This window comes from Lytechinus pictus, chromosome 2, assembly GCF_037042905.1.
Source record: "Lytechinus pictus isolate F3 Inbred chromosome 2, Lp3.0, whole genome shotgun sequence".
NCBI lineage: Eukaryota > Metazoa > Echinodermata > Echinoidea > Temnopleuroida > Toxopneustidae > Lytechinus > Lytechinus pictus.
Genome location: NC_087246.1, coordinates 2,935,959 through 2,963,291, shown reverse-complemented (window position 1 = coordinate 2,963,291; position 27,333 = coordinate 2,935,959). Strand labels below are relative to the sequence as shown.

The 27,333-nt window shown below is 34.2% G+C and overlaps 1 protein-coding gene across 1 annotated transcript; it reads right to left on the bottom strand.

Annotated features, from left to right (window-relative positions):
• Positions 1 to 221: 221 nt before the first annotated feature.
• On the bottom strand, positions 222 to 20,080 carry LOC135156105 (ABC transporter B family member 1-like). Its single transcript, XM_064107320.1, has 6 exons — positions 18,920 to 20,080; positions 14,727 to 14,853; positions 9,224 to 9,357; positions 8,617 to 8,787; positions 6,569 to 6,691; positions 222 to 5,644 (listed from the first exon to the last, which is right to left on the bottom strand). Exons 1-6 carry the CDS (start codon positions 19,142 to 19,144, stop codon positions 5,441 to 5,443), a joined length of 984 nt encoding a protein of 327 aa, XP_063963390.1. The 5' UTR covers positions 19,145 to 20,080; the 3' UTR covers positions 222 to 5,440.
• Between the last annotated feature and the right edge of the window lie 7,253 nt (positions 20,081 to 27,333).

The window sequence follows — 27,333 nt, the reverse complement described above, 5'->3', positions numbered from 1 at the left end:
ATTCTTAACCACCAACCAAATGTTCCAAGATTTCAAAGTAACTGAATTCTAAAGCTGTAGCATAAAAGAATACACAAAAAATTAATAATTTGGTATTGATAAAGAGATGAAAATCTGTCTATTGAATTTCAAAGCAGTAAGATAGAATACAAGTTTTTGGTAGTGCTGATAGTCAAACAAACAGATGAAATACAGGATATCTAGGACCTGTAACACAAAGCTTTGTAATTGATTGTATTGTTTATTTTTATGATTGATATCACATGATAACCAATGCAATCGATCATCAAACTCAACTGTATGAACAATCTTTATGTAACAGGACACAGATCAACTAGGAATGTTTACATACATCATACTAGTCTATTCCCTGCCAGCTATCCAAGATGACATCATCAAACAACCTCTTAAAATGAGCGGCAGTAATTCAAGAATAGTGCACTCTACAACTTGCAAAGAGTTAGTGAGATTGTGCAATAGTGTAGAGAAATTATGAAAACTATCAAAGTTTTCTACAATCTAGACTAATATCACACACAAAAATATTAATCATCATCTTGTTTCAAGATTCAGTTTTATGAATTATTACTTTGTAGATTAATGATGATTGAAAAAGGTAGAGTGGCAGTTTGTACATGTCTACCTTGTTATTAAATTGTTAATGAGAGAATGATGTGCTTCAATTTTGGCAGATAGATGTTTGAAGTTAAAACAAATTAAGTCTGCACTATATGCAGTATTTCCAACCCATTATACTATTGAAATAGAACATTAACAAAAATTATTATATAATTCATAAATAGCGCCATGAAATGGGATTAAACTACAACACATACAGGGGCCGCGGAACCGGGGGGGGGGGGGGTTCAGCCCCCCCACTTTTTTCCAAAACCGTGTACAAAAACGTAAAAATGACCATATGATTGTGATTTTTAGCATGGTCAGCCCCCCCACTTTGAAAACCGTTCCGCGGCCCCTGACATACACTTATTAAAGTCAGAAAAATAGATTACAAATATAAAATTATTTAGTCTAATTTTTTTTTTAAGAAAAAAGAATTCACCATGGTCCTGCAAAATAAACAATACCATTGTGATCAATTACAAGATTGATGGTATCTTAATCTATAGGCTAGCAATCTGACACACCAGGTTTTATCAGCAATAACATTTAGATGTATACAATATACAAATAAAATGAGCAAAAGGCTACATTGACAAATTATCATTTTATTTAATCAGATGATGTTTGAAGGCTTGCATGTTGCATAGCTGCCAAGTAGTACTGGTTTCCAGTAATTATTACTGAAAGAAATGAGAAAAAAATACTGGTAGTTTCCCGCAAATTACTGATTTCTAAAGTTTCAGTTTATGTGTTGTCCTATGGTATTTCTGTGAAAATTCTGATTTTCTTACCAAAAAAAAAAAATGATTTTCCGCCTTAAAAACACTGAAATGTTCTTGATCTGGTTGGCAGCTCTGATGGTGCTATCGACAATCATGGAAGTGGTCTACGATACATGATGTGTTGTGTAAACCATTTCAGTGATATATTTTTTAATAATAGTCCTGGAAATGGTTTTAATACGTTGCACTTGGTACACCAAACAATACAGAGGATATTCATCAGAAATCATTTCTTGATAATAACAGAACCCATGGAATATGTATATTCAATCATCAGTATTGCTCACTTAATGTATCATATTCAATTCTACTCCAAAAATTCAAACCAAAGTTTTGATTAATCCTGAAAATTTTCCACCTATCTTGATATCAATTCAAAATCAAATTTAGTTGATAAATCACCCCTTGCACATGTTATGAACTTCAAAAGTGAAATACTCAAAAGTTAGTGAACCCCACCACAAAATGCACTCCTTCATACTGAGTGTTGAATGTAGACAACAACAACAGTACAATGCTGACCCAGGGCAACACTTTATTGAATGTAACATTTTTTCATCAGACTTTATAATTAAATATCTAAACATGGCAGATCTTGAACACTTTACATTCTCTGTTGGGGGTCACTAACCTTTTTCAGCACCACTGTAGGTCATAGGTGACAAGGGTTTAACAAAAGTGTGATTGATAAAAGTTACAAAAGTCAACATGTTTTTCCACATACATGTACATTCATGTTTGATGAATTGTAAAATATAAAAACCCATAGCACTGAAATGTTCATCAAGTGAATACATGTACATGTCACAATATATACCAAATACTTATACAAGATAATTAAAAGAGTTATAAAAAATCTTAATAATGACATCACTCATCATCAGGCTAAATAAATTGAGGAATAACACAAGTACTGGTCAAGGAAAAATGTGAAAACTACTAGAAAAAAATGCATTAGGTAACTGATGATTTTTCATGGCTGACAGGTTGAGAAGTGAAGTATCAACATTTGTTTGGTAGAAAGTAGAGAAAATTAATTATAAGAAGCATGTTGTAAAACTATTAATACATGATTTGAGTCTCCTACAAAGAGTAAGTAATTGATCCAATTAATCTCACCTACGGACGTCGACTAGAACACGGTCAATGTCATAACTCTACATCTTCTATTAATGAGCACAATTGATTGCAGAAGATATGAACAGGCTTAGTCCTACAACATCGTTGGAGTAAACTGAACTAAACTAAGATATTTATTGTCACGACCTTTTGTGAGACAGGGCCACGATCTACTATTTTTCACAGATACAACAGATAAATAAACAAAGGATGGGGGTAGGAATAAAAATAGACATAACATATCACATTTAACACACTGTGTGTGTTTAGAAGGTGATAAATGTTATTGCAGTTAGTCTTAGGTTCTAGCATTCTTACTACAATAGTCATCAAAAGGATGACAGAAAAGCTTTAAAAAGCAAGGATGTATATATTTTTTTAAAATCTATTCAAACACCTAACAATTAACATAAATACAAGACCTAAACAAACTGACTTCATGAGCTTTCACATTATTATTATTATTATTACTCTTCATAGTAGTGCACTTCAGAATACATTATTTCTAAATATATGCACTCTATAAATTATCATTATCATTACCAAATAAATTTTTATATGAACATTTAAAAATATGAAATGCCAAATCAAAAGTATTTTATGTTACAAGATATTTGATAGTATTTCTCATCAATACCAAAATTTAGAAATTTTCTTTGTTTAAAATTGTGTCTATATCAGTAAAACTATATTCAACAGACATTCAATGATATAACCCCCTTCTCAATATAAATCTAATAAATGAAATGAGAACCCCACTTGGCACTTCATACATGTATTTATTTACAAAGAATCTTCTAAAGTATCCTAAAGCCCCAGACCAGAACATGATCTATAAAATTCTATCACAAAGAAAGACGGCTGTTTCATTTATATACGTACAATGTATATTTATCTGTGTCATCATTTGCACTATTTGGTATTAAAAAGTAAAACAAAAATCTATTATTTACAATATCATGTCTAAAAAGGCAAGGATATTGCTAACATCATTAGCCATACTTACATCAGTACTGAAAGGTCCAATACAAATGAATGAATATTAAAACCAACATTCATTTCTATAACATGACTCTCAATAAGATACAGATATGAACACAGATCCATCTTCATATATGTTTACAATAAGAGCAAGAAAGATGAAAACTAATAAACATCAAAAGGACAGTATATGCAGAAATTACCAATTTTGGCCTGAAATGATTTAGACATGTTATTCATGATATTACATATAAACAGAAGTGGCCCAAACAAATGAAAAATCATGTGTATAATGCCAAACAAATCATTATAATACTGATTTGGGCCAATAAACAAAATATCAATTTGTTCCATGATGTCATGCATTTTAAAATTTTCGCTGAGTACAATATGGTTTGTAAATGCCTGTACAAATCTAAAATATTCTCTCGAAATATAAGACTGGCCCAGTGATGACTGCCACTATATAGAGAATGGAGACTCATGAATATCTATATGTATGTTGCATTTGGGATACAGTTGTATCAACAAATAATAGAGAGCTGTATTGGGAAAGTCTGGTTTGAAAAAAACCATAAAATGTTGAGATTCACCCCAATCGTAATCTAACATTTCTTTCACATTCTGGAAAGTTTCAGAACATGAAAGGCCACCATAGCAATGCAATAAGATAAACAAGATTTTGACTTTGATTAGACTCATGTTTGATCTGGTGTAGAAATTAATTGGGAATTCCAAATACAAGGGTTGCTGATAAAATGCAAATTAGGGTCTCACCCTGCACTTGCAATGCCAGGATAACAATTATGTAAATTAACATTCAGCAGCAAGATAATCTCCTCTTTCCCATACACTGAATAGGTAAAATTATTGCACAAATCCATTGAAGGCAAAAGAATCAGTGATTGGTTGAAAATAGTCCCTGCTTATGCTATATATGATCGTATTTCAATAACAAATAAATTCCATAAATCTATATTCATCATTCATGGCAATATCTGATTTGTTTTCATCTCAACATATATAATTTCAACATTTTTAACACAGAATTTCCTCAGTAGAACTTCTTGTCTGTGCATGACTATTATACAAACAGCAACCTATTTCAGGTCATTTGCTGAAAATAAACTGATGATTCTTCACCTTGGAACATGGAATAATAATATCTCAATGGCAGCCAAATTATTTCTAAATCCACTAAAAGGTCAGTGCTTTAAATTTCAAATTCAAATCACTCATTTGTTTGACTCTCTATCATCTTCAGTATGTTTCAATAATATAAATCTTATATTTTCTTGAGGTGAATCAACATAATTATGTACCAATAAGATAACTGTACTATACTAACTTCCCACTGCATGATAACATCACATATGGTCCAAATCATGTCATCAAATACTGAGTTTCTATTTCCATTTTAAATGTTGAAGGTACATTTTGATTACATCTCTTGAGTGCAATATCTAGGATCTTTATCATTAACATGTTAAGCAAAATTTCATATCTTGAATGAATTTTATAAGTTAGAAATTCAACATCAGGGTAAAAAATGAAAATTTGTCTAGAGTGTTTTTTTAAACTTGTATCCATCTACAAAATTTGAATACCAAATTAAATGAATGTAATATCAAATTATGTTTTTGATCTATTGACTCAGTTTATAACCTTCATACATCTCTATTGAATTGCATTTTCATTTCATTTTAGTTTTAAAATTTCAAATATACAATTAAATCAATGTTTGATGAACTCATAATTATACCTCTAATGTTAATTATAACTGCAATTAAATTTCAAAATATAATTTTCAAATTCATTGGTCCACTCTCCAACAGTTTATTCTATCTGCATTTAAATTTCAATTTGATATTCCATTTTCAATTTCAATTTCCATCACTGGTCTATTCTCCTGATAAAAGATCAATCCAGGCAACTTAATCCTCTTCCATCTCATCAACATCATCTAGGTCTTCATCTTCCAGGTTGCCATTCTTCTCAGTAGAGACCATACCAACCCCTCCTCCTTGTCCTCCTGTACTGAGCTGCCTAAGTACCAGTTTCTTGTAGACACCACCCTTATTGAGAAGTTCATCATGGGTACCCCTCTCTGCAATCTTACCCTTTTTAATCACAATAACCTGGTATGATAGAGAGAAGAGAAAGGGAAGAGACATATCAAATGACTATATTCAACAGAAATAGCTTGAATCCAGCATATAACATAGTGCCTGTTCTAAGGCCTGTCTATAAATAAAAACACATTACAGGGCATAACTTTACTTTCAAGCCATTGCGAGAACCGTGGTGAAGTTACAACAAATATCCATGCTCTCCCTATTTATTCTGTTTTATCAATATCCATTTCACAGTTATTGCAAACATGGTATTAGAGGCTTGCTGTGAGTTTCAAATGGTGTAAATACATGGCTGCCTTGCATGTAACAGATCATATCACACTCGACTTTACAATGAAATAATTGGAATGCCCTTTATCACCTCTCATCAAAATCCATCCTATATACTGGCTTTTTTTAAAAAGGTACATGGGGGAGGGGGGGGGGGGGGAGTATCAGGACACCAAAGTCTAGAAGACTTACAACAGGTTTTAAAAATTTGATGAAAAGGTTCAGTCAAAAGGAAAGGGGAGGGGGGGGTGTAGCTGCTTTGAACAATATTCCTGGATCTAACACAGTTTTATATATCTACTTTTATAAAATCTTTCATCATAAAGAAGGCTGTGTACCAAACATTTTCATTTGAATTTTTAAACGTTCAGGGTGCTTACCCAAATAAGGTAACTGCCATCATCCTGAATGGAATATTGATTTACAGACAATTGACATCATGTACAAATCATCATCTCACTACCCTCATTCCAACTATTACCATATATGGTAAAGGATTATCTGTGATTCAATATGAAAATGCAGACTAATTGCCTGAGCACCAAAGATGTAACAATATTACAGAGATTTATATTGCTTCTTACGTCTGGTATCAACAAATTATAATGCACTTCTCATGAAGTGTCAAGCTTGATTTAAGTTACGCTGTCTACTCACCTGAGATGCATGTTTGACTGTTGATAATCTATGAGCAATAACCAACACAGTTCTACCAACCATGGCCCTGTCAATAGCTTCCTGTACAAGATGCTCACTCTCTGCATCTAAAGCACTTGTTGCCTAGACAACACAAATTAATAAGATGGATCAGAATAATAGTCTCTCTGTTCATGTCATGCACGATATTTCACATGCATCTATACAATTTTTCATATCAGTTTGTGGGAGTTTCATTAATTGCCTGGTAACAATCAAACCCTACCTGAGTACAAAAGCAAATACATTCAATTCCTACAAATTTAATATACGAGTACACCTATGTGAAACGATGAACAAAGAATTACAATCAAATGTTAATATTGGTTTTATTTCTGCATGTCACAGGACTCTAATAATCAAGTCTACCCAATAAAAAGTTGGTTTGAATAAATAGAGAAAAATCAGACAAACAAATCTGAAAATTTCACCAAATTTGGATGTAAAACAAGAAAATTATCTTGTTTTATAAGTAAAAACAGTTAAATACATAGCCTGGTCAGTATTCAAATGAGGGAACCGATGGCATCACACACTCACTAAATCTTTTGTACTCTATTGTATAAAATATGAATTTTTGTTTTTCCTTGCTATAATGTGAATTAAGTTTGAATTCCTGTCTGAATGTGTGGAATTACCATTGTTGCAACATATGATTCAATTGAGCTTCCTTTTTCCACAAATCTACAATAATTAAAATATTATTTGATTTCAGATAAAAAATACAAAATAAATAACAAGTCTGTATCATCTAATCCTTCATTTGCATCTCACCTGTGTTGTGCATATATTGAAATCAATTAATTTAAAATGTCAATTATTTTCTTATTTTACATCCAATTTTGTTGATACTTAGTTTCATGATCTGTTGATTTTTCTATAAACAGTCAAATCAACTTTTGTTTGGGTGGAGTTAATCTTTAAGAGGGAAAAATATCATAAACATAAGCATACTTACTCATGCTTTGTTCTGCTATTCAATACATAGAGTATAATGAAGTGTACTGTGTGAGTAAAACAAAAATTGACACCTCACAAATCCTGAATTAAAGGAAAAATATGTCTTGAACACATAATTATTATATATGGCATGAACGAGTATGTTCTCCCAAATACCATATTCATGTGTTAATGCTTGGATAATCAGGAGGTATTCTTTGCAGTGATGTAAATTTTGATTTGTGCCATAGTAAGGCATGACTGCAATGAATGAATCCAGATGTCAATGAGTCTTCATCCTACAAGGGTTACATCAAAATCCATTTCACAAAACTTTTTCAATAATTTACACTATAATTGTTTGATAAACACTTTTTAGTATCAATTCTCAAGCTAATTTCATTGAAAAGGGATTTGAAAATATATTTTCTAACTATTGTAGGGTTATGACATCATTGGCATCTGGTGTTGATTTATTGCATTCATGCCTTACTTTGGTGCAAATCAAAATTTACATGACAGTTAAGAATACCTCCTGATTATCCAAGCATGAAGACATACATGTACCACATAAATATGGTATCAAATTATTTGGGAGAAGATACTCTATCCAGCCACATATTATAATGATTATTCGTTCAGGACATATTTTTTTGAGGTGTCAAGTTTTTTTTTTACTCACATGGTATTGCATAAATATTAATTTTCCTTCAAAATGAAATTCATTTTCCAAAATTTATGACAGACAAAACATACAAATCAGTCACTTAAACAATATGAACACACACGTCGGTAATGAATTACAATCCATACAGAGTACATAGTAAATGAATAAAAATACAAAAACACGGTAATGAATCACGATTCATACAGAAAACATAGTGAGCAAATTATAAGGGGAAAATAATAATATGAATGCCATTGTTTCTTTGGATTTTTTAAATGGAGATATATCAAATTTGTTTTTACATATAATCATTATATTTTAAATAGTATTGAATTTCATCATTAATTCATATTCATTTAGCATTGAGAGAAATCCAGATAAAACAAGAGTATATTATTCTCACCTCATCAAGCAATAGTATTGTAGGATCCATGATAAGAGCTCTAGCAATAGCTAATCTTTGCTTCTGACCTCCTGATAACATTATCCCTCTCTCACCAACCAAGGTATCATAACCTTTCTCAAACCCTGTCACAAAGTCATGGGCATTCGCCATCTTAGCTGCTTCATAGATCTATCAAAGAAAATATTTGAGACTTGAATTCAAACCGGACAAGAAAATTCCTGTTACAAAAATATTGTAGCTCAGAATAAGACCAGTGTATTGACAGAAACTGCTCTGCAAATTACTGAGCAATTTACTCATTTTTTTTCCATTGTTTAACCATACTTATTTTGCACGATATACACAAAGTACAGAGACTTCATTATGGCTTTGGTACAGATTCTATCCAAATTAAATTTGATTTCTTTACAAGTGTAAAGTGTTTTTACATTAAAAATATGAATCAGCAGAAAGAATACCAAGAACTCACACCTGTATTTGAACTGATGCATTTACTTTTTCTAGAAATACTTGAATAATTATAGAGTCATAATGACTTCATGACAAACTTTTGAAACATCTCTCTCCCTCCTTGGGTGTTAATTGTACTGTTTACTGATCTTACCTCATCATCTGTTGCATTCCTTCCATATGCTATATTATCTCTGATGGAACAAGCAAAGAGGACTGGTTCCTGACTCACTAATGAGATCCTTTGTCTAAACCACCTGGGATCAAGACTTGCAAGATCAACACCACCTGCAATAACAAAGTTCAGATACAATTATATATCTCATACAAAGATTCTTATCAATGATTGGTCAAAACTACATCATGTGACATAGTGCAGTTCTGTCTATCATTGTCTCACAGGTTTGAATTGCTATCAATTTCTATTTCCCTGTGATAGAGCACGTAAACCCTTGAAGAAGGGGCCATGAGTAGCTGTTTAACTATGCACAGCTAGCTGACTGCTGCAACTGTACATGCAGCCAATTGCTTAACTCATACTTGCCAACCATCCCGATTTTGGCGGAATCATCCCGATTTTTTATTGCCAATTCCGCATTACGAATATCAACCCCATAATTCTGATTTTCATTAATTTTTACATTGATAATATTGAAAAAACGGCTGGAGCGAAGGTTAGAACAAACTGAAGCTTGCGGACATCTGGATATTGTGATATCCCAAATAGCATTTTTCCACCAACTGAACACACTCTTGTACGTATTTTTTCACTTTGCCTATCTCACATGGCGCGCACATTGCAGAAGCGCGTGCAAACACAGCTAGAGCGACAACACGTGCAAATACAATGCACACTGCGACGTCGCGAGTATACCGCGCTGAATGCATTATACAAGTGCATAATACGTGTGCAAACGTAAGAATACAGCTCAACGATCGTCGGACTAATACTAATGGACAAAGGATATAGTTTTTCCGTGGAATTTTAAAGCCAAAATTACAATTTTAGTGTGTGGAAAGTGGATACCGTCGCCAATGCATCGTTTGGATTGTGAATGTGACTGTGATTCCGATCGTTATACAGACAATGCAGTGGGCAGTACAACACAGTGACAGTGAGTGAGTGAGTAGCGTACCGGTGCATTTGCAATTGCATAGATTCTAAGTTCATACATGTGCATTTAGACTTAGTCTGTTTTCGTGAAATAAAGTCAAAATGAGCAAACCCAAAATTAATCAGAAATACAAGAAGGAGTATTCTGAGAAATATCCAGTTATTTCACGGTCGGGTAATGGAGAGTATTTTGCCTGTCAACTTTGCCGTACCGACTTCTCTGTGTCTCATGGTGGATTAAATGACATTGAAAAACATTTAAGAACAAAAAAACACAGCTCTATCAGTAAAGCAGCGAGCAGTACGAAAAGTATCTCCACTTTCTTTGCTTCAACGTCATCTTCAAGTGTTAATGTTATTCGAGCGGAGACTTTATTTACAGACTTCATTATTGAACATTCCCTACCTATCAGTGTGGCGGACCACGCATCAAAATTATTCCCAAAGATGTTCCCTGACTCGGACATCGCCAAGAAGTATTCATCAGGACGAACAAAAACTTCGTACAATAGTAGAAACATTGGGGAAACATGCAATGTCCAATACTTTGGATATCATTAGAGTATGAGTATTAGAGTAGCCTTTTTCAATGGCTACAGATGGCAGTACGGACTATGAAGATTCAAAATTGTATCCCATTTGTGTGAGGTACTGTGATCCGACGGATGGCTTAGTCAAATCAGTCATCTTAATTTTGAGAGAGTGCAGTAAACCATCAACAGGAGAGAACATTTACAAAATCTTGGAATGCGAACTAAACGAACATAGAGTTCCGTGGGAAAACTTGGTCTGCTTTTCAGCAGACAATGCGTCAGTGATGCTGGGAAAAGTAAAAGGGGTTGCTGCATATCTGGTCAAGCGATCTCCTTCTCTCTACGTTGTTGGTAAGCATGGCTTATTTTCTTTATTTCTTTTACTTGAATCAACAGTTGAAAATAATAGAGAAAATCTGCAAAGGAATATTTTATTTCCTGTCTCACTTGTGTGTGAAAAGGACACATTAAAAATAATTATAATATTAATATTTCACTTGTTAGTAGCTCTAAATTTATTTCTTCTTTGGCCTCATAACTTAAAGCATATTTCATACAAAAACAAAAGCATTTGGTCGCATGTCATAAGTTGGATACACTAGTGACTACTACAAGGGTGGCAAAATTTCATTTGACCAAAAATTGTGTGATATGTTTGCTCATATCTTTGCAATGCCTATCAAAGTTTAAATGGTTGATATCTCATTTTAAAGCAAATTTAATACTCTTTCAGAGCTCTAAGTTTGAAAACATTTAGACATTACATCTATCACAACCATAACTTTCCTTTTTCATTGATCTGTTTGTTGAAGTTGATCCTTAACTAATTATAATATGGGTGATATGCTAAATTACCCTAATTCCATCTCACTTTTATTACAGGTTGCCCCTGCCACCTGATGCATATTGCAGGGGGTAAAGCAGCCAACCAACTGCCAGTGAGGGTAGATTATCTTCTTGTAGATATATATTACTACTTGGAAAAAAGTAGTAAGAGGAAACAAGAATTCAAAGAGTGCCAAAAGAAAGTTGGTGTACCGCTGCATAAAGTCCTCAAGCATGTATCCACCAGATGGCTTTCTCTGGGGCATTGTATTAAACGTTTACTGGAACAGTGGAATGCTTTGCTGGCATTCTTCAAGGAAGAGGAGAAGAAAGTCACAGGCAAACGTAGCAGAACAGACTATATCACTCCTCCAGCTAAAAAGCAGAAAACAGTTGATCCTGGAACATCAAAGAAAGCTCAAGTGCCTCTGACATCCAAGCCAACAATGGAAACGTCTAAGCAGCAAACATTACTAAACGTTGCTGGAACAACAAAGAAAACTGCACTACCAGCGACAGTCAAGACTTCAACTCAGAAATCAGCTCAAAGCCCTCTGACATCCAAGTCCACACTGAAAACAGCTAAGCAGCAGACATCAACAAGCGTTGCTGAAACATCAAAGAGCACTGTACTACCGATGATAGTCAAATCCTCAACTCACAAATTGGTTAAGCAGCAGGATTCAATGCAAACATCTAAAACATCACAAAAAGCTCAAGCTATATAAAGAACAAAGGCAGCTTCATCATTGAAAGCGGGTAGTGTCAAAGCCTCTGCTGCCAAAACACCCCTCTCAGCTTCCACTCAAATTCCTTGGACTTCAAGTTTACACAGAAAACATCTAAGCAGCAGACATCAAAAAGCACTGCTGAAACATCAAAGAGCACTGTACTACCGGTGACTGCCAAGGCCTCAACTCACAAATTAGCTAAGCAGCAGGATTCAACAAACATTTCTAAACCATCACAAAAAGCTCAAGCTGTAAGAACAAAGGCAGCTTCATCATTGAAAGCGGGTAGTGTCAAAGCCTCTGCTGCCAAAACACCCCTCTCAGCTTCTGCCTCAACAAAAGTGAAATCTGTTGTTAATATGATGACAAATCCAAATGTAAAACTGTACTGCTTGTTTCTATCTGAAACTATTCCAATTTTTGAGGAGGCCAACATCTTTTTACAAAAAGATGAGCCATGCATTCATCATCTCCACCGTGTTATGTGCAATCAACTCCGTGAATTACTGATATAAGATTTGTTAAACCTGCTGCTGTAATGGAGCAATCAAAGACCTATAAGGTAGACTTCAAAAGAGCAGAAAATCAGAAGACTGATGAAGAGTTGTACATTGGACACAAAGCCCGCACTTTCCTTTCAGAAAATGACTCGGTCTGTGATGTGAAAGAATTCTATCAAAGTGTTCGCAATTACTATGTGGCAGCATGTGACTACATGAAGAGAGCATATCCATTTGAAGAGAAGATCTTGATTAATGCAGAGATTCTTGATGCAACAAAGTAGTCCACAACAACACTACAACAGTGGTTGTTCTTTGCAGAGCGTTTTCCCCAGTCTCTGTCTGCAAATGAAAAGCAAAGCCTTGAAGAAGTATTTTGCCGCTTTCAAGTGGAGGAGTTCTCCAATGATATCACACATGCTGAGAGAGTTGACCAGGCCTGGCATTCCATATCAAAAATTACCTCAGTTGCAACAGGCTTGCCCAAGTTTCCCTCAATGACCAAAATCGCAAGACATATTCTCGTCATGTACCACAGCAATGCAGACTGTGAAAGAATTTTTAGTTTGGTCAACAAGAACAAAACAGAATTCAGGTCTCTCCTTAGTACAAAAATGCTGGGTAACCTTATGACAAGACAGATGGACCTCATGTCTCATGGAACTCCTTGCTACTCTGTGAAATATTCACAGGAACTTTTGGCAAAAGCAAAGAGTGCTACTGCAGCGGGTTTGAAGGGCTCAGACAAAGAATAGATGTAAGTCTTTCATTAAATCAGCCCTCTATCAATCTCATCCAAATTTTCATTCAGGATATATCCACAGTACAGTACAATATTGTAATGGAAATATATGTTTTTGAAGTTTAAAATTTGGTACAATTTCATGAAATGAATCCTGTTGATTTTCCTGTTTCATGCTTCATTACACTGGGACAAAATTAAGATTTTTTTCTTCTTTGTGGAAAGGTAAAAGGCACTTTAAAAGTGAAGGAAAACCCCTATTTTACGTTCTTAAATTCCAAAAATTTCAAACGTGGCAGGGGGGTACCCCCACACCCTTCCCCCGCAAAATGTCACTCGCTCGTTACTCTGATAAATGGATTCCTCTTTTTTTTTCTAAAGTTGGCAAGTATGTTAACTGGCCGGTAGATGCCTGATCAATATTGACTGCTCATGAGGTGATAAACAGCAGCACAGCACATTTAAATTACAAAGTGATCTAGTGAATCAACTTAGACTTGATTTACACTAATGGTCCTCAAATAGATATTAGTGGCCCATGAGATCAGATTTAGTGTAAGATACAACTTTATGAGTTACGATGATGTCATATAAATCAAATATGGACTGCTCTGTAGTCGGATGATCGTGGAAACCATCACTCACTCTCTGCTTTTCATACTGGTCCTTTTATCACGCTTAGACCACAACCTTGAGGTGATAGAAGGGACAGTATGAACAGCACCTCAGGAATGATAATTTACATGGTCATCCTCATGAGCAGTCAATATTGATCAGGAAATAAAAGGGTAAAGACAAACTAGAATGTAATCAGGTCACAAAGGTTATTTCTGGCAAGAATTTCATGAGAGGGCTTGTCAGATGTTTTCTCAAATGAAATATTTATTTCTAAAAAAAGAAAGAATAAGAACAGTCAGACATCCGTGCTTCTTAGTTGAACAAAAGTTGTCTGAAGACAAATGTTGATAATATGCTCTAGAGCCAGAAAAGGGATAGGGGATAACCTCGTAGTGACTACTAAAAGATTGGCTAATGTTCATTTATGTACAGAGATCTGTTTCATACAAGTACAGCAAAGATTTCATACAAGATACATGCAGTCCCTTTCAGACAATGAGTATTATGGGTGTTTGGACAGGAACATTTTGCAAAGTGTAAAGTAGCAGTGTGGTTCCCAACATAAAAGAAATAGAAGTGACAAATTGTGCTTACTGAATTTAACTTGTCCTGAATCTGGATTGTAGAAGCGTTCCAATAGATTGACAATGGTAGACTTGCCTCCACCTGATGGACCAACAAGAGCAACCATCTGACCAGGCTGTACATCAAAACTAACATCCTGTGTGCATGATAAAAACAACAAAATCTCATTATATTCTGGCCATGAATCTGAATATTAAACTCTTATGGGAAGCATCAATATTTGTTCATCTCCATTTCTGTTGATTTCCTCACTATCATGCATTTCTATATCATCAACACATACTTCTCTGGCATTATCCTCATGATTAACAGTAACACCAAACAACAATCAATTCCACCAATATCATCACCAACATCAATACTGGTAATTAATATTGTCATCTACCCCACAAAACATCCAACCCCCTATATGCAGGAACTTCCTAAAATGAATTTGTCTCTGCTTTCTGTTTCATATGAAAATGGTGTAATGCTCTCAAATTATCATTATCAAATTATCCACTAACTCACAAACTATTAGCCGTTTTTAACCGTTTGTACATTTTTTAATCTCCTTGATGTTCTGTGTTGATTGTAACTGTGCAGCACTCATAGATTGTCCTTTTTGTAAAGACTCAACTTTCATTGATGTAGAATTATGCAATTGTACGTTTTCAAGATGTGTACATTCTGTATTTCCTTTTAGTAGTATTGACAATAATGAATTTAAACTTTTTTTCAATGATACTAAAGCTTTATTAAACCATCAACATATCAATGATTTGAATAACTTAAACAGTAGCTTTACCAATGATTTTGATGAGTTTGATGTGCAATATGACCTTGATTTTAATTGTAAATACTACCTTGAAAGTGAATTTGAAGACTTTTATAGGGATAAGTGCTCGGATAACCATTTTAGTATGTTAAACTTTCACTCACGCAGTCTCTCTAAAAACTTTCAGGCTATTTCTGACTTTATAAGTACATTACCTTTGAGTTTCACTATTTATGGTTTCTCTGAGACGTGGATCAATGATAGCACTCCCATTTTGTTTAATATCACAGGTTATGATTTTATCAATAAAGACCGTAAACATGGAAGAGGTGGTGGTGTGGCCTTGTTGTTTGATGTTAAGTTAGATATTACAATCAGAAACGATATACTTGCCAATGAAGATGATTATGAATCCCTATTTATTGAAGTTAATTTGAAAAAGAGAAAAAATATATTGGTCGGTATTATTTATAGAAAGCCACAATCTAGCATTACTCATTTTAACGACATATTTCAGAATTGTTTAGAAGAAATTGATAGTGAAAATAAACCTTGTTATATCATGGGAGACTTTAATATTGATCTTATTAAATCAACCAGTGTGGGTTCAAACCATTTTCTTAATGTCTTATATGCCAATAATTTTCTTCCTTTAATTGACAAACCTTCTAGATTTTCAAACACCTCATATACTCTTATAGACAATATATTTACCAATAACCTAAATTGCAATATATCATCTGGCTTATTTTATAATGACATTTCAGACCATTTACCATTTTTTCAGATCACCAAAGAATATAGCCTCAATACTAAAGATAATGTTTGTGTGAAACGACTCATTAATAAAAATACTATAAATGAATTTCAAGAAAAGTTGTTATCTATTGATTGGAATGTATTATTTGATTATGACAATGCCAACAAAGCATATATTTTCTTAAATAATTTTTTTAAATCAAATAATGCAAATTTAAAAAAGGTAAAGTCAAGACCTAAAAATAGAACTAAAAATTATGGATTGATTCATCACTACCTAAATGATTAGAAAAAAACATAGACTTTATAAAGCATATTGTAAAAATAGATCTGTAAATAATAAAAAGAAACATGTTAGATTCAGGAACAAATTAAATAAATTACTAAAAGAAGCTAGGAGGAAATTTTATGTAAACAAATTTAATGAATGCAATGGAAATATTAAAAAACATGGAATGCTATTAGAGAGATACTCGGTCAAAAGAAAAAGAAGTTACCAGATTATAATTATAAATGATAATGATACAATCCATGGTGATGATAATATTGCCAACTGTTTTAATGATTTCTTTGTGAAAATTGGTTTACTTTCAAATAATTCTACAAACTTTGGTGGTTCAAATATTTTTACAAAGTTTCTTCCGGAACCATGTGATAAATCATTATTTCTTCACCCTGTTACAGATAGCGAAATATTTGATGTTGTGAAGAATTTAAATTCAACTTCCTCTTGTGGAATCGATGGTGTTAGTCCTATTGTCATAAAGAAAATTATATACTTGATATTGGACCATTGTGTAACATTTTGAATTAATCTTTATCTTCAGGCATTGTTCCTTCTAATCTAAAGATTGCTCGAGTTACGCCCATATATAAAAAAGATGATGTATATAATGTTTCCAATTATCGTCCAATATCTGTTTTGCCGATTTTCGCTAAAATTCTTGAAAAAATAATTTACTCCAGACTGTATGATTTCCTATGTAAAAATAATATTTTGAACCAGTCTCAATATGGATTTTTGAAGAATTCCTCCACTGACTTTGCCGTTATAAAATTACATGACTACATTGTTGATGCTTTAGATAAAAAATTAATTACTATTGGTATATTCCTTGATCTTAGTAAAGCTTTCGACTGTATAGATTTTCAAATATTATTGTATAAATTGCAATGTTATGGTGTTAGAGGTACATGTACCTCTTTACTTTGGTTCAAACATTATTTGTATGATAGATCCCAATATGTATTGTACAATGAAACCCTGTCTGACTCTCGTTCAATTTCATGTGGCGTTCCTCAAGGTTCCATTCTGGGCCCACTGTTATTTTTAATTTTTATCAATGATTTACCATATTGCACAGACAAACTCAAATTTATTTTGTTTGCTGATGACACCAACATTTTAATCTCCAGTGATTCGTTTTCTTCATTAAATACTTTACTTAATACTGAACTGAAGAAAGTCTCACTCTGGTTCTCTTCAAATAAACTTTTATTGAATACAGAAAAATCTAATTATGTACATTTTCATATCAACTCAAAAAGTAAACACAGCAATCTTTGGATAATTTTCAAATAAAAATTAATGATAAAATTATTGAACGTGTCCATCATACAACATTTTTAGGTGTTTTAATAGATGAAAAATTATCATGGAGTATTCATATTTCTACTATTACAAATAAGGTAGCAAAAAATGTTGGTGTTATCAGCAAACTCCCTCATATTCTCCCTCAACGAGTCCTTCTGACTTTGTATAATACATTAATCCTATCTTACCTAAGTTATTGCAATATTGTATGGGCTAATACTTATCATTCAAAACTACAACCATTGTATCTTCTCCAAAAGAAAGTAGTCAGAATATGCACTCGTTCTCATTATTTGGCACATACAAAAGATCTTTTTGTTCAACTGAATGTACTTAATATATTTCATCTAAATGATTACCAATGTGCAATACTTATATTTAAACATGAAAATAAAATTCTTCATAACACAATTTCCTGTATGATAAATCAAAATTGTAATATACATAGTTATAACACAAGAACTTGGGAAAATTATCACTTATACCCAGTTGCAAAAAATTTTACACTTCAATCTTTTTGACATCGTGCCCCAAAAGTTTGGAATAGTCTTTCAATAGAAATTCGGTCTTGTAAAAAACTTAACATATTCAAAAGGAAACTTAAGAAATACTTGCTGACATCTTAAATATTTTAGATATGCTGCTTTGTATAGGGTTGTGTGGTATCTGTCCTATTCTTCTGTTAATTTAATTTCAATATAGTTTTATATTTGGTTTCATTTTAATATTGACAATAATTTATTTCCCCCTACTAGGGTAGCCTGCTCGACAAGCCATCTGGCTTTTTGTGGCTTTCCCCTAATTCCTGTTTTAACTACAATATGTTAACATTATTCGTATATATTGTATACCAAATTATTGTTTAATCTTTGCTTTCCTGTTGTGTATAGAAATATGTAATTTTTTTTAAATGTTATTTTTATATGGAATTTGAAATAAATGAACTGAACTGAGTAATTCATGAAGTGAAGTAAAAATGGGGTCAGACTTATTTAAATTTGATTACATTGTGGCATTGCACAACTGTATCACCAATGCATTGAACACCACAACCAAGAGCAGCAAACCTTGACTGCTATAATCCAATCTAACCTGTAATATCTTGGACTCTGGTCTTGATGGATATGTGAAGCTAACTCCTTCTAGAGAGATCTCTCCATTGAAGTCCATGATCTCTTGACCCCCCTCTTCTGGTATTTCAGGTTTCCTGTCCATCAGCATAAAGATTCTCTCTGATGCTCCCACAGCTTTCATGAAATCACCATAGAGGGCAGACAAGAATGCAAATGCCATGGCCACATTCAATGTGTAAAGCATAAAGGCTGTCAAGAGATGAAAGTGAGTAGTATTAAAAGTTAATAATAACAAGGAGTTTTAAGAGATGGAGTAACAACGGTATCCAAATCAATTCATGTAGCTTTAAATTTCTAAAGAAATACAGAAAAATACATAGGTGCACTGGAGCTTTTGGTGGCGACATGTGATGCTGCCAGATTCATGGGAAAACTGGAAAGTGATTTGTGTTGAAAATAAATAATTTGGAATATTTTTGCAGTTTTATTTGATACAGATTTTAAACAAGACAAAATATATCCCAAAGCCTTATCATGGTCTAAAGTTGGGTGAAATATTGTATGATAATAGTTTCAAAATGTGAATAACTGTTAGAATTTGAAAAATTTTATATTAACATTTTACAAATTTCCACAATACAAAAAATTAAGATTAGTTTGACTGAATATATCTATCTGTGATGTTACGTGTCACAGCTGCGGCAAGTAGAGTATTCTGAAATCACACTTTCAATAGATATTGCAACGTTTATTTTTGCTTCCCCGTAAAAGTTAGCGATGTGTCTGCTCATAGTATCCGACCAGAGGCAGCGAAAAGTAATCATCATTACAAAAGCATACTTCCTATTGTATCTGACCAGTAAGTCTGTAGTTAGGTAGGAATCTTTTGTCTACAGTTGCAAGAAATTAGACAGTTATGAGCAATGTTGAAATTAGGCTGAAGTCATTCATTAATTCTGAAAAATGTGAAAATGTTATTAATACACAAGCACTTAGGTTTAACCTCCAAAATCACATCTTTACTTCTATGAAATGCCCATCTTTTTTCCATATTTTTTTCAAATTGTTTTGATTTAGGTGGAAACTATTAAGAAAGATCGTTTTCAGATAATGAAAGCCTACATGTGGGACTACTACAAAATCTACAATATTGTAGTTCTACATATTAACTTTCATGTGGGTTGACTGAGTGACATAAACTGAAAATGATCTTCAGAGTCAAAAAGAAGGGAATAATAATATTCTTCATTTTATTGGTAGTTTCCAACTCATTCAGAACAATTTCAAGTAAGTATAGACAGGGTTCCAGCTTTTCAAGAAAACAAAATTCCCTGATTTTCCCTGATGAAGTTAAAAAATTCCCAGATAATTATTTAAACCCACTCCCAGTTTTGCATGTTTTCTAAGTTGTTGCAGTGAATAACATGTATTTTCAGTATAACACAATACAAATCTAATTAGTACCACCATAACCAGTCATTCAATGGATGTTATTTTGATATGCAACAAAATATAACAGAGTCTGACTGACGACTGTGCTTTCGACTTTTGGGCTGATCAAAATTCCCTGATTTTCCCCTCGTTTGAGGCATGTTTCCCTGATTTGAGGTATTTTTCAATCAAATTCCCTGATTTTTCCCTGACTGGAAAAAGTAAAATAATTTTCCCTGATTTCCCTGATGGGCTGGAAACCCTGATGGAAAAAGTAAAATAATTTTCCCTGATTTCCCTGATGGGCTGGAAACCCTGATGGAAAATTGATTACCATTGCATGGATGTTGTGCTAACAGTTGTTTGAACGGCTTTGAAATGTTTTTGCTTGAACACATTAATTGCTGTGGAGATCCTCCAAGGGCGATGCGACCAATTTGTAAATTTCCCCCATGTAACCTGGATTACAGGTGCATGTTACAACCCCCAGTATGGTATTTTATGCTTCTCTTCAAAGCATTCATACCACAGTATTTGCTATGATATCACACATGTACATATAAGGGAGCTTGTCAAAAGTCCATGCACCGTTCTATACCGTCTTTACTGCATCCGGGTTTTCGCTTCGGCTTTCCTGCCCAACGTTCCCTTCTCTTCAAAGGAACGGCCGCCATCAAAGGCCCATTGATGCCACCGTTCTTTTGTTCGTCTTTCCTGCAAGTCTTAATTTCTGTCGAAATATCGAAGAATCTATTCTAAATAGCTCCCTCTACGACCAAAACAAATGCGTGCCTTCATATTGACTGTCGGATCGGAGAGTTCGGGTCACTGTTCTGAACTGTGGTTCGCATCTATCATGTCTGTAATGGAAGTTCGGGTGCATTTATAAAGCCACGGTAGCTTAATAAAAAATCACGCACGTTTCATAAATCGTTATGGATCTTTCGAATTTGCTGCAATAACCATGAAAACCTCTTTTTTTTTGCAATTGGAAGAAAGTCAATTCATGATGTTTTAGGTGGGAAAATAAGATTTCACACATTTTCGTTTCGTAGGCCCAAGCCATTCGTAGAATTCACGTCAATTTGTAATGTTCATTATAACTCGCATCTGAAACAAATGTCGGGAGCCCCCCCCTCCCCCCAAACAAAAACAAACAAAAAAAAAGACAGAAGGAAATAGAATGATAAAATAAATATGACCGGAACAGCTTGACACTATTACGCATAGATATATCAAAGATTTATTAGAAACTGTTGTTAATAGTTTGTTCAATTTTTGGACGGGCAACCATTTCCCCGGGATAATTTCTTTATCTCCTTGTTTTAAAGAAGCGGGACCAAAAGGGAAGGTGAAAAGATGAAGAAGAAAACTAACAAGTCATAGGGAAAGAAAAGGAAGGGGAAACAGAGAGAAATAGGAAAATAATATTGGGATGGAAGAAGAGGAAGGGTCAACAAAAATAGGAAGGAAAACAGTTGAAAGAGAAAAAAAAAGGAAATTTGAGAGGGGAAGAAATTTAGGATCGAGAATCAACGGGAGAGGGGGGACAAAATAATATTGAAATGGATAGAGACAGAAAATAAGGGGAAAGAAGTAGAGAGAGCTGGTGGACGATGGGGGAGAAATAAAGGGGGGAAGGGAGAGAGTGAAAGGGGAACAGAGGGAAATTAGACATGGAGTGGCCATGCTGAAACGGTTCTTTATTCATTCAGCTAACAAGAAGAGAATGAAGAAAAATGAAGCCTAAAAGCTCGGAGTTAAATTGGCCGCAACTTTAATCTGATTGCGAACCCCTTCTAGCAATATTTCATGAAAAGATATACAGAGCAAAAAAGTGAATAAAAAAGGAAAATGAGTCAAAGGAAATTGAGAGAAGAAAAAAAAATAACTATACTAAGATTTAAGAAAAACATGAGAAAGAGAAATGGAAAATAGTGTACCGAAGAAATATAGTTATCGAATTGCTAATGTAGGAACCTAAAGCACTTATACCACATCAGTAATTATCAGGATAGGAAAGATAACAAAAGCAACATGATTATAGGGGTTGAAGCGGGCTCCTATTTGCGGCGACGGAAAAAATGGATTAAAGATTCAAAGATAAAAGGAAGAAGAATTAATGCAAGGAAACATGACAAGGGGAAGGGATAAAGAAATGAGGAGGTAAAAAGATTAATAAGAAATACAAGTGACAAAAATGGAGTGGGAGAATTGCAAACAGGAAACCCTCTTACATCTGCAGATCGCTTCCCTAGCTCTGTCATTGCCCATGAGTTCTTGGACCTATGATAATTACCCGTTCCGCCCGATTGGAATGACTGTGGGGGAACCAACCCGTCGATTTAATTTAACATGAATCAGAAGACCATGCCGTAGCCAGTAGCGTAACAGGCGGGGGGGGGGCAAGTTGCCCCCCTCCCCCCTGGCGGATTTCACCGGGAAAATAAAAGAAAAACGGGAAAAAGAAAAAAGGGAGGTAGAAAGAAAGGGGAAGGAAAGGAGGAAAAGGAAAGGGAAAGGGAAAAGAAAACGAAGAAAAAAACATTTTTAATGGAAAAGGAAGGAAAGCGGGAAAATGTACGAAAGAAGAACATTTGAACAAATCATTCCGAACTAGGCCGATGTAATGCAAAAGCACGGTGGGAAATAAATTAAAAGATGACAAAATGGTAACAATAGCGGGAAACGAAGGTAAAATTTAATTAATAAAAAGCTTAATTGGAAAACGAAGAAAAAGGACAAGAAAAAAAAAACGACCGGGCTACCGATAATTGAAATTAAAGAGCGGAAAAAAGATGGACTGCATACAACATTTATTAAAATAGCGGCAATCTGCGAGGTTTAAATGACTTTGATATCAAGAAGTTTCGGGGGCTCCGCCCCGGACCCCAACCGCTCAGCACTGTGTATGGAAGGATGGGGCCATGACTCCCAAAAGTTCTATAAATAAGAACAAAAAACGGAGGAAAGAAAAGCAAAGGAAAAGTGTAGGATATGATTTTATTTACTGAATTTACTTGATTTCTCTATTATAAGTATTATCTTCGTTAGCATTTCTCCCATGAACAATATAGGGTATTCTCCCTATTAAAATCTTGACAATGGGGTCAGCTGAGTACATCAGCGCGCTGGCCTGGGTCATTTTCAACATCCGGCTTGCGGGGAATTGAAATAAGCATCAAAGGGGTCGTTTGATTGTCATGTTGCCACGAGAAAGCTTTTTTTTTTCTTTTTATATATACATGTATGTCTATACAATGTTGTGCGCATCATGCCACGGTCACATTATATTTTTCAACTTGTTTACACTTTCCTAAAGGTTAGGGTATGGTGTTGATAGAGAAGCGCAGAGCCCGGTTTTTTATTATTATTTCTCTTTATAGCAGACACGCTTCGTTGTGGGCTTATTCGCGTTATTACTATTTTTTAAATGCTGAATACCCAAAATATACACAAAAGCGAAGTGAGTTGTGTGCTGCCCTGGCCATGATGTCGACTCAAGACGACAGTTGTTAACACATGACCCCCCCCCCCCCCCAGAAAAAGAAAAAAAAGTAGAACCCTACATGCAGACGATGATGTTTATTTTTCGAATCTAAAGCCGGGCTGAGTGCTCTATAATGAGTTCGTAATAGATAAGTAAATAATAAAATGTATTCATTATTACATCAGCCATACAAATCTGACCTCTTTGTCATGTTTATCTTAATTTGTTATCGTGTATTGATTTTTTACAAACAGTATTATCTTTGATTTTTTTTTTAAATTTCTTAATACAGAAGAAAATCAGTTGACTAATAAATCGATTTTTACTCACTTTTGGAATTATTTTATATGATTAAATTGTTATTTTCATATAAAGAGTTTCAAATTTTCATTGGTATCATCTAGAGCTAGGTAACAAAATTTAATGACAAATTGTCCTAACCCCTTGCAAATAAACTCTTTATATGCAACCGCTATGATTTTATGAAAAGGGAAAGTGTAAAATAAACTAGAAAGAAAAGATTGAAAAGACATGTAGTGAAATTAAGGGGTTGGGGTTTTGTTTTTATTGTTATTCATAAGTGTACTACATAAGTACATTGTATTCTTTCTTGGAGTTTTGGTGGCCCTGAAAAGGGCCGTTCGGTTTATACTCAATCTTCAAGATGAAGATGAGGATGAAGAGGAAGAGTTTCTCCTCCTCATACGCACTTTCCGGCATTTGCCGTTGACGGCCTCTCTCATACGTCGCAGATTCTTTGGCGAGTCGAATCCTGGATATTATTTTGCGACCTGGCCGCGAATAGCCTGAAAGCGGTTATCGGAGACCAGTGGTGCAAGCTCTGGAAAGGCATTGCGATCTCCGTTGAAGCTGAAGGTGGCGAGTTCTCCGGGGTTGAATACCATGCCCATTAACTTGAGGAGCAACTGTCGACCTGTTGTAGCGAGAGAGACAGCCCGCTGGAATCGCTGCTTGTCGACCATCACCGAATGCTCGCAGTTTCCGATCTTTACCAGAGTCTCATCTTCTTCCACATCTTCGAAGAGGGGTGCCGTCCGTTGTTGTGGGCGAGACCGACTCATAACAACTGCATGAAGCTCAAGGAGGAGATTCTCCATTCGGACCATCCTTTCTTCAATGGCAGCAATTCGTGCATCTCTATCGCCAACCTGGCTGGAAGTTGCGGCGATGTCGTCGTCATCCCAGTGTTCTTCTTCTTCCGACTCTGATAGCATCAAGTGCAGATCGTCGCTTGTAGAATTCGCTTCGTTGGTTGAGTTGTCCATGACTGATCATCAAGTGGATATGAGAAAGCCCATAAAATACGGCGGTATTTAAACGTTTCAGGGAGGATCGCTTTCTTGGGTAATTTGCATAAATCTTCCCGGATGCTATACCTGCTAATCGATAAATGAGCTGAATAAACCAATCAGGATCGTGCGTTTATAATAATCCTTAAAGAACAATAAGTGTGATGCCGAGGGTAGCACGCGACCGGACCAGTATACCGTTGATCCCCATGATCGATAGATGCAGAAGCAAGCGATACAAAATTCATTTTTACTACTTAGAAGTATAATGCAAGTAAAAACAAAACGTAGTGGGGGTGATAATATTTTCTATATTTAATGTTCCTTCTGGAACTGATTTTGTACAATAGAATAGGTAGTATATAAATATATAGGGCCTATATATTAATACAGGGTGCTATACAAATATTCGACGATGCTCTATCTTCTTTCGATTCAGGTATAGATCAGATCAAATAAATTACGTTGGAATATAAACATGGAACTTTTCTACTTTGTTTTTATTAGACCTAATATTGATCATACACGTAGACTATCGATTATGAATTAATGCATACATATAATATTTAATTTATTTCACTATAATAATATATAAACCGGATACTTAAAACTTTACACAACTTTTTATATTAATTTACATTTTTATACTACTCAATGAATGCCCCTTTCTGAAAATAAATAAATAAATAAATAAATAAAATAACAAAATAAAAATAATAACGATAAAACACAGATGTTTCTGTCCTTTCCTTGTACATCACCTCGGCCTTTCCATTATGACATTTTTCCCTTCGTGATGGAGTTTTCTAATCTAAGAAAAATCTGATTAATTAGAGCAGGTTAAGGTTTCAGAATAATTTTGAAAAATTCAGAGATCAAACATTACTTGCAGAAAGGAATGTTTTTTCTGCATATGCACATGTTTTCTACTCTGTTTTGCGAGTTAAAGATTATTAATAAGGCTAAATTATTTTGATATAAAATCTGATCCGCCCAAGATTGGCATTTTATACCACTCAATGAATTCCCTTTCCTGAAGAGGGATTATTTCAAATTACTCAATCTTTTCCAATTTTTTGACGCTCATAATTTCTTCCTAAATCCATTTTTGTCACCCCACCCCAAAAATTTTCTTTGCCCCCATTAGCCCCAATACTTTTGAAAACACTGGCGGTGCCGTCTTTAATCTTGTTTAAAATTGTCAAAATAATGTTTTATCAGCAAGCTTTGCTTATCAGTATATTACATCATCTGATCGAGTTTTTTTTCTCATCTCGATCGTTCTCTGCATGGGTATAGTGTTTAATTCATTGTTCTAATTGTCATGTTAAAACTCTTCGATTAACTTTGATAAATGATACGTAATTTTGTCTTTAGAATTTTGTCGAGTATCAACAAGCATTCTAAATTGTTTACAAAAGTGCAGTGATCATCGGATTTTTTTAGATGTCACGAATCAAGCACCATTTCTCGATGATGTTCTATTTTAGAAATAATCTTTTGAGCACCAAACGAAGTATATGTTGTAATGTTATTCAGACCCAGATCGTGAAGTCTGTCCCGATAGATGGTTTACAAGAAAAAAATACGCAGACATTTTGGTCGGTCGCCAAATCGCTGGGAAAAAAAATGAAAAGGGCTAAATTTTCCAATAAAACACATTTGATTTCATACCTATCACATCACAATCATTTAGGGCCATGCTTATATAATACAGTAATAGGGAATGGAATGGTGACATGAACTTTTCTGACCGGGATTTACCAATATAATTATAAACTTAAAAGCTTTAAACCATAAAGAAGGAATATGAGCGGATACACTGCAGTTTTTTGTAATAAGAATAGATTAAATAGGAGGCCTACAAGAAGCATACATTGTGTGTGAATTTTATATCATCAAAAATTATGTTTCTTGGTATTATTCATTGAATGTGTGACTTTCGTAACTTTCAGTATTTTCATTTATTATAATCATCAAGGCTGCCACATTCACTACCACCGCCACCACCATCATCAGTGTTAATTATCATCACTATCATCAGCAGGATCATTATAGTCAAGTCAACAGCAAATCATCTATGTCATTATCGTAGTTATTGAAATTAGGATCATTTTGGTAAGGAAATAATAAAAATGAGAGAAAGGTTGTAGCGGGAAGGGGGGTGTGAATTTGTTCTAAAGTAAAATCAATGTGAGTAGA

Coding starts and splice junctions, on each gene's coding strand:
- LOC135156105 (XM_064107320.1), bottom strand. CDS start 19,144: ATGCTTTACACATTGAATGTGGCCATGGCATTTGCATTCTTGTCTGCC. Junction 14,854..18,919: donor CAGAGTCCAAGATATTACAG/GTTAGATTGGAT, acceptor TCATGCACACAG/GATGTTAGTTTTGATGTACA. Junction 6,692..8,616: donor CAATACTATTGCTTGATGAG/GTGAGAATAATA, acceptor TGTGTTGTCTAG/GCAACAAGTGCTTTAGATGC.